The 8,748-nt window shown below is 38.3% G+C and overlaps 1 protein-coding gene across 4 annotated transcripts in view; it reads left to right on the forward strand.

Moving 5' to 3' along the window:
* ROBO1 (roundabout guidance receptor 1) overlaps window positions 1-7,957 on the forward strand; it is a 571,646-nt gene extending 563,689 nt beyond the window's left edge. For all 4 annotated transcript variants that reach the window (XM_053386465.1, XM_053386466.1, XM_053386467.1 and 1 more), the window contains 3 exons: window positions 2,866-3,174; window positions 5,278-5,474; window positions 6,311-7,957. In XM_053386465.1, the coding sequence (XP_053242440.1) occupies window positions 2,866-3,174; window positions 5,278-5,474; window positions 6,311-6,325 (521 nt within the window). In that variant the 3' untranslated portion in view covers window positions 6,326-7,957. The remainder of the gene's footprint in view (window positions 1-2,865; window positions 3,175-5,277; window positions 5,475-6,310) is intronic.
* The last annotated feature ends 791 nt before the right edge of the window (window positions 7,958-8,748 follow it).

Consider the following 8,748-nt stretch of genomic DNA (forward strand, 5'->3'; position numbering starts at 1 on the left):
TACTTAACACAGCTATGTCTCTGGAAGTAAAGAACTCTTCACACAATCATCATCTTTCCAGTCACTTAATTCTTACTCATTTTAATCAACAAAATCACAGGTATCACTGAGCAGGATGGGGTGTTATCTCCTCCAGGAAAGTTAGGACTCCAAACTGGCCCAGTTTTTACCTAGCTCAACTACAGTTTGGAGAATAATTATTTTTAAACTTCTAAATATTTGAATAGTTGCTTGCCATAATATAAAGTGTATGTATATAGCAAGGGACGCGGGTGACACTGTGGTCTAAACCACAGAGCCTAGGGCTTGCCAATTGGAAGGTCAGCGGTTCGAATCCCCGCAACGGGGTGAGCTCCCGTTGTTTGGTCCCAGCTCCTGCCCACCTAGCAGTTCAAAAGCTCGTCAAGTGCAAGTAGATAAATAGGTACCACTCCGGCGAGAAGGTAAATGGCGTTTCCATGCACTGCTCTGGTTCGCCAGAAGCGGCTTAGTCATGCTGGCCACATGACCTGGAAGCTGTCTGTGGACAAACACCGGCTCCCTAGCCTATAGAGCGAGATGAGCACGCAACCCCAGAGTCGTCCGTGACTGGACCTAACAGTCAGGGGTACCTTTAAATTTACCTATGTATATAGCAGGCTTACAGTTCCAGCCTCTTTCAGTAGGAATTAAAATATTTTAAATGCAAACTATGTCTTCCACTGGAACTACTCCTATGGCACAGACACTTTTAAAAAGTATTGCAAGTTTTTCTCTCAAAGGCTACTGGGCGTTTGCAAGGGCAGTACGACAGTAAACCATTGTAACGAGGTGGGGCAGAGGGTACAAGGACAGAAACCACCAATAGTTTGTAGGAGTGGGTGTCTCGCTTTTGCTCTCTACATCTATATTATGGATCAGTAAACAATAGTTTCCACGTTAAGCTCAATTATATGGGGGGGTGCGCGCGCACACACACACACACACACACACACACACACACAAACATACCTACCATATAATTGTTTAAAACAATTGTTTAAATGGTTTACAGTTTTTGAAAGTTTTAGTGCTGATCTTCAAGATCTGTTTGCATCGTATCAATGCTTCCAATAACAAAAAGCCAGGCTCATTTTTTCTCATCAGCTGTATAATAAACTTTTATTCATATGTAAAATAAAGTGGAGAACTGTTCTTTCTACTAATAAATGCCCTATAGACACTTGCTGTGGAGAAATTGTCACAGGTTTATTAGAATTGTTTCCTGTTATTTCATTGCCCTTTTTTATATTTCTTGGTACATTCATAGCCAAACTATATCTGTGTTCTTTTAATTTTAATCTCTACAGTAGTGTTCACTGGCTCTCTTCCCCCTTTGTGCATGTTGGCTGACAGGAAATACCTGACAGACCCATTAAATGGAAGGCACAGCTGCTCTGAGATTTATAAAGCATTGTTATTTCCTTTTTGGGACACATTTATTGCAAACTGCAGGAGCAGGGATTTTAAAATTTCACTCTTCCTCATTGTGCAATAGATGCACTTGGGATGAATGCTTTACAAGCACATGACTATTATTTACACCTCTCATGGACCCATTTTCCACAGTCTGCTCCTTTTGATGTATACCTGTCATTGGCAACCAGTGCTCTTGATGCAAAGCAGCCTTGTATCTTACTTTCCTCAAGTGGGCTTTGAAGCCTTTCTGTACTTTTATGATACTGATGTGTGCTATTATGCATCACTTAACAGCATTTTTATTTTTAAGCTGTTAATTGTTAATGAAGGAACAGAAATAGCATGAAGAACACATAGCTGTTTAAAAAAAAAAGTCTGTTTTCTAAAAAAAAAAATGTTCTTTATATTCGAAAGCTATATAAAAAGGAACACTGTTAGGTTCTTTGAAGCTTCAGTGCTCCACTTTTCATTCCCTGCCTTAAGTGTCACATTTGTCTGCTTCTGAATGCCATATATCTTTTTTGCCAAGTTTATATCCAACATACAGACCTACAATCAAGACATTTTCCCTATTTCAATGAATACTATTTTAAAGTAATATTTGCACCCAGGAAAGCCCTTGGCTTATATTGCCATGTTTCATACAATGAAATAACTATCCATTTTTATCAATATTTCAATATGTTTTTACATTTTGCTTTATATAAACCAGTTCAAGCCCCGAAACCATCTGAAGCACCGATAGGGGCTTACAATGATGGTTGAGCTCCATATCCTTTTTCTTTCACACCCCCACCCCTTTTCTAACTTTAAAAAACTATAAACCCATACAAAGATGTCAATAAAATTGTTAACATGATAGTTAATAAAAAGTAGCATTAAGTAATCCCAGAAGAAGAATTATAAAATCTCTTTGATGACTTTACATTAACAAGAACATTCTGTTATTTGTTTTACCCATGTATTCAGGAACATGTAACTATAATTGTGCGAGGTTGGAGAGCAGAGCCACACTCGCTCCCTTCCCAGTACTATTCACACATTCTAGGCATCTCTGCAGCCATCCTGAAACACATGCAGAGGCTGTCCCTATGAGCAGAACTCTGTGCATGCTGTTGTCACTAGATTGATTTGGAAGCCCCCCTCCCGCCCCCCACTAACTTAGGGGTCTATTTTCTTTTTTGTACTTCTGCAAGCCTTGCATTTCCTCAAGCCTGCTCTGGTATATGAATAGTGCTTTTTAGCTACATAAGGATCTGAGCTTACCAAATGTTTATGGCCTTTAACTTTTCTTGGTGATTTCCTAATGCAGAGAGATAAAATTATTCTTAGCTTCCAAAATGTGTAGAAATACTAAGAAACATGGAGTTGATTTAAATGATTTTAAAAAAATAATTTCAGCTATTTTCTCTTTTCACCCTTTTGTAGACCTACCACCGCCACCAGTACCGCCACCTGCTATAAAATCTCCCACTGCTCAGTCCAAATCTCAACTGGAGGTACGGTCCGTCATGTTGCCAAAGTTGTCCTCTATAGACCCAAGAACAGAAAGGGCAGTGGAAAGAAAAGGGCCGGGCTATAAGGGGAAAGAAGGAGCTGATGGCCGTCAGCATTCTGACATGCGGACAAGTTCAGGGGAGCGCCGAGAGTCACAGGAACAGCAAAGTGAAGGCAAACCGCGAGGAAACAAAGCAGCAAGGCGAGATGGCACACCAGCAAAAACACATATTCTCCAAGGTGACTTGATACACTGGGCAAATGCTAAAAGCTTTTCCTGCAATAATGAAGTTGTCTCCGCTTAGTCACCCAACTAGATTCCCCACTGAAATGAAAGCTTAAAAGAACTCTCTCTTTGTAATATAGGCACCTCCTGAAATTTAATAATATAAAACAAAACAAACAAAAAGGTAGAGCACCAAACTTTGCAGCTAGGAAATGTGAAGGAGAAAACCATAAATAAATAAAAACCTTTAGAAATATGATGTCTCCTATTCATCCAAACAGCACTGTATCCTGGCATCTCATGGGTTATGGTAACCCCTGAAAAGTAGTTTTCCTTGCATCTTAGTCACTTACTTTCTGTCCAAAACTGAAGAGATTAGCTGTTTTTCTTCAGATTCCTAAAAGGAAAAGGTACGGCAAAGCTAACTCAATCCTTTCTAAAAATGTGAAGAGCGTGATAACAAAAGAAAGGTAGTTTGGTTTGTGGATACTTAACTACAAACATCAAGCTAGAACGTGTTACAAAAGCCATAAATGACTCATACCAGACAAACATAATATATTTTTATGGCAGCCAGTAAGGCCTGATTGAAGAATGTGCATGAAGGTATTTATATAATAAGCCTTTGTAAAAGCTGTCATCAAATAAGCAAACGAGTCCTGATACTATCTAACCAGGGCACAAAACTACAAAATAGAAACTGGGTAGTAAATTGGTTAAGTGGGCACAAAAGCAAGAGGTCTGTAAATGACAATGGGTCACAATAAAGTGAAGTCATTAGCAAGATACACCAAGAATGGTGCTGCGATTGTTGTTTTTCAATTTATATATCAATGGCATAAAAGCCCATGGCAAAGCTTGGTGGTGAAATTGGAAACACTGTTTATGTTTAAGTACGATAATTTTTCACTTAAAAAACAGTGTTGACCTAGGCTTGTCTGTAATTTGTTAAATTCTGCTTTATCATTTAACTATGAGTTTGACCAAACTGTGGGAGGCAGTGGAAGACAGGAGTGCCTGGCGTGCTCTGGTCCACGGGGTCACGAAGAATCAGACACGACTAAACAACAATCATTTAACTTCACTGTCACACAGAACAGTTCATTTTCAGCTTCTTTGAAGCATGGTGTCACAGTATACCTGAAAGTGATCACTACAGCCCTTGCAGATTATCCCACACGCAGTGAGGAAGGGCTCATGATCATGCCAACTAGCCTTGCTTCCTTTAGCAACTGGATGTCTGGCAGTAGTGTGCAAAACTCCTGCATTCAGCAGCCCCAGGAAATCAGGGCTCCAAACTGCCCTACGTATGTATAGCTGTACTGTAGACACACATAACCCCTTTCACGCTAACACTGAATACATGGCTGCCAACAATGTGTGGACAGAAATGACTTATTCTGACCTCTTCTTGCTCAACCCCTTTTTTAGTCCACTATCCTCCCTTATCTCAATCTTCCACCACCATGCCCAGAGTCTCACTGATATTATATACCATCATTCTGGCTGTGTTTCCGTAGACATTTGTATATAAGTGCGCTTGAAAACATAGCACAGGGTGTATCCTTGCAAAATGAGAACAGCTAGGCGTTGGTTTTCAAGATCCTCCATTATCACACAGTTGTATGTGCATGTAGGTAGCTCCGCCCTTTCCCATTCACCCCAATGTATGCATTCATTCTTGGTCAACTTGTTTTCCAGCAGTGTTGTACATAGTAGCCGCTCATGTTGAAAAGCATTCAGGCCAGCATCTTCTCTTAGCTTGTTATTTTGCCCACTTCTATTCTGAGAGAGAAACATTTGGGAGCTTTTGAGTCATGGAAGAGGTCGCAGCGAGTTCTGCCTAAAAAGAAGCCTATTCCTTCCCTTCCATTCATCTTTTTATAATAGCAACTCTTCTAGTGTACATCTGGAGAAGAGAGCAGAGAGATGTGCAGACACATAGAATGTGTTGGGAGACAGACAAGTGTAATCAACTGCAATTTATATTTGCTATTTCCATTGCTCCAATGCTAAAACAATCACTTAAGTACAAATGCAGAACTAAAAGACATTGTGTGTTTCAAAAGGCATTTTTGTCTATGGTAATATTAACACATGTATAATTCTCTCCTTAGAGGATATTCTGCCATATTGTAGACCTACATTTCCAACATCAAACAACACTAGAGATCCTAGTTCCTCAAGTTCTATGTCATCCAGAGGATCAGGAAGTAGACAAAGGGCAGAACAAGCAAATCTAGGTCGAAGAAATGTGGCAGAAATGCAGGTATTTGGAACATATGAGCAAGGAGAGGATGAAGAAGAATTACAGGTAATATGTGTTTCTGATAGTCACTAGGGGGGAATCTTTTGTGAAAATACAAATGCTTATTCCTCAAAGCTAGTTTTCTTTTATCCCTTAATTGGTTACTCTACAGAGACTTTAGATTTTTGGTCTCATCAGGTAAGTATAATCCCAATTGGAGCACTGTTTCATATCTATTTAATCTCTAAACCACTAATCTATGAGCGCCACAGAAATTTTAAGTTCTTAACTTTCGTTACAATTTTTTGTTACTAATTATATTTAATATAAGGCACAATACAAAATTAATGCTGAACACAGCTTATCTCAGTAATTGTGCATGAAAATACTATATGATATCTTATTATAGAAATGAGGCAACAAAATATGAAATTCAAAGCATTATACTATAGCAATATTATGATGGAAAGATGTACAGTGGTACCTCTGGTTGAGGACAGGATTCGTTCTGGAGCTGCAGTCGGAACCTGAGGTTTCCGCAACCGGAGGGACCGCTTCTACGCACACACGCACGGCGGTGGAGCGCATCTGCGTGTGGCGTAAACCTGGAAATATACTTCCAGGTTTGCGCTTACGTATCCCGAAGTTTACATAAGCGGAGGGATATGTAAGCGGCGGTATGACTGTAATTTGTATTTCCTAATTATATGAAACTTTTTTAAAAGTGTTTTTACAGTAGTCAAAACTAAGCAGTTTTTAACTACTGCTTAAATCATAATCTACTATATTGTGAAACAAAATTATTTTAGTAAGTATATTCTCCAGAATAGCATAAATTATTCTGAGTGAGAAGGCAAGAAAATACCCAGAAAATACATCATGTGTTGTTGTTTTTTAAACAGGAAACTGAAAGCTGAAGAAGACATGTAGTGTAACAAGTTTCTGAAATCTAATCAGAAAGATATCACTTAAGATGCCTCAAGTCTGATGATATTTGATGCCAGAAATAATGTTCAGTGCAATCAGAGTGTACAATTCCCCATCTTTTTATGCTATCAAAATCCTAATCTTTATTTTAATGTTATTTTAAAACCCTAAACTTAATGACCCTGTTTATTCACTTTAAATATCACACATTTCCTCTGTCCATGACAGCAATTAAACTGCTCTTTATGGTGCTACACTAGCTACTTCTTCCATTGTTAGACAGAGGGGGGAGCCTTAGTTTGCTACCGTTGTGGCCAGTGCAGTACAAGACAAGTATGTCACCAAACCAGTTCATAATCTTATGAATAAACTATCATTGATTGGACAATAGAAAATTGCAAAAAAGAAGAAGAGATATCTATGCAGATTTTCTAACCTTCCAATGCTACTATAGGCTGCACTTGGTGCAACTAGCATTGTATTTTCTTCCAGTAGTCAGATTCCTTTGCAGCAAAAAGGCATCACACAACTTGAGTTAGGGTGGTTTGTACTGTAAACACATACTGGTTTTTCAACCCCTGCCCCAAAAACTTTTAATTTGTCTGGATTCTATCATGCTTCATCTGGAAGGTACATTCTTCACTGCAAATGTTCTTTAGGATAGAAAGAAGGCATGTCGAAGTGAACTTGGCAGTTCTATCACAAGTTAAGCTTATCAAATACTAAAGCGGTTGTTGGCCTCAACCAATGCTACTGAAAACAAAAATATAAAAAGCAATGGACATTTTTAAAGCATCGCTGGGAAAGGACATCATCATCATGACTGGCCCAAATCTCAGACCTCTATAGTGTCAATTCACCTTAAAGAAGAAGTGCCACTTAAAGAAGTTATGTTTTGATCTTGGGATGGTTTTGGGGGGCGGGAGAGGGTTGATTTTTTATTTTTTTTGTAATGCACTGTTTATTTTTTTATTTTTTGGTTTTAAAAGCACAATCACTAAACTTTATTTGTAAAACATTGTAACTATTAACCGTTTTTGTCTTATTGTAAGATGTTACACCTTTGTTTGTTTTTTCATATTTTATTAATGCTCTATGTTTGTTGAAAGGTGACAGATGGTAATGGTATCATACCTAAGAATGGGCCATAAACTGAACACTTCCCGTTTTCTGGACTTTAAATTCTCAAGTTTGCTATGGCCTATCTTGACATTGGATTTCCAATGAAATAGAGCCATTAGTTCCTTTTGAAATTACAGAATTATGTCCTTTGTCTGTAGATTTTTATGATCTCTTTTGTAATTATATAATTTCTTTGTCATCGGTGCTAATGGAAAATTGTGTGTTTGTTTATGGACAATTGTCAGGCCTAGCCACAGTGGGGGGAAAGGAGTGTTTTGGTATTTACTGAGGGCTAAATTTTTTCATTTAGCTAATTTTTAAGAAATGGTTATAATAGAAAGGGCGTGCAGTACTGAGGGAACAACCATGTGATTAATGTTTTTCATTATGTTCATGTAAGAAACCTCATATTTTAGCCATAATTTTGCATACCGAGGATTCAATAATCATAAAAGTAATTTTTGTCACATTATTTATTAAAAACGTTCTCAAATACATCATCCTTTTTGTCATGTTTCTTGTTTAACCTACAGAATGTATATTTAGGAGCTTTCTTGTTGTAATAATAAAAATAACACTAACAAATCATATTTTATTCTACATCAAACAAATGCCAGTCCTATTTTAAAGACCCTTCCTTGTGCTCTGTGCTTCAAGACATTTTCCCCCTTTGTGAGAACACTTTGGTCTAAGTCACCCAGTGTCAGAGCTGACAGACAGCTTCTGCCCTCACTGCAACCGTCAAACCAAGTTCTGCATTGTATTTCGTGAGTAGCAACATTTTGTTATATGTGGTGGCGCGGAATAAAAAGGTGCCTTCAAAAATAAAAGTGGGGTGGAGCTAAAGCAGATTCCATTTCATTACAACTAGACCCAAGATTCCTTCCCACTCTGTCCTGTGACACTTAAATAGAGAAACTGAGAATCAAGCCTGCCAGAAGCTTCTAGAAATGGCCAGTCTTTACGATAATTCTTAAATAAGGATGGCTTTGTCTCAGAACTGTCTTTAAAGGTGCAGAAAGACGAGGTGCATTATAAATTGAGAGTAGCAGGCTTCAGCCATTTCTAGTCATGACATTTAGTCATGCTTGGAGAAGACATGCTTTTGTATGTTTCATAAGCATTTTCCCTTCGTTTTGTGTTGTTGTTTTTTTAACTTACTCTTGGCCCAACTGGCCACCTTCATTGGTATTGCTGAGCGCACTTTGAATATTCCCTATTGACTTTTTGGTCTATTCTCTGCTGAGATTAGGTAGGCAGTAGATATAAGCTCCTTAGCGTTTTGTGTTGT

Source organism: Podarcis raffonei, chromosome 4 (assembly GCF_027172205.1).
Source record: "Podarcis raffonei isolate rPodRaf1 chromosome 4, rPodRaf1.pri, whole genome shotgun sequence".
Lineage (NCBI taxonomy): Eukaryota > Metazoa > Chordata > Lepidosauria > Squamata > Lacertidae > Podarcis > Podarcis raffonei.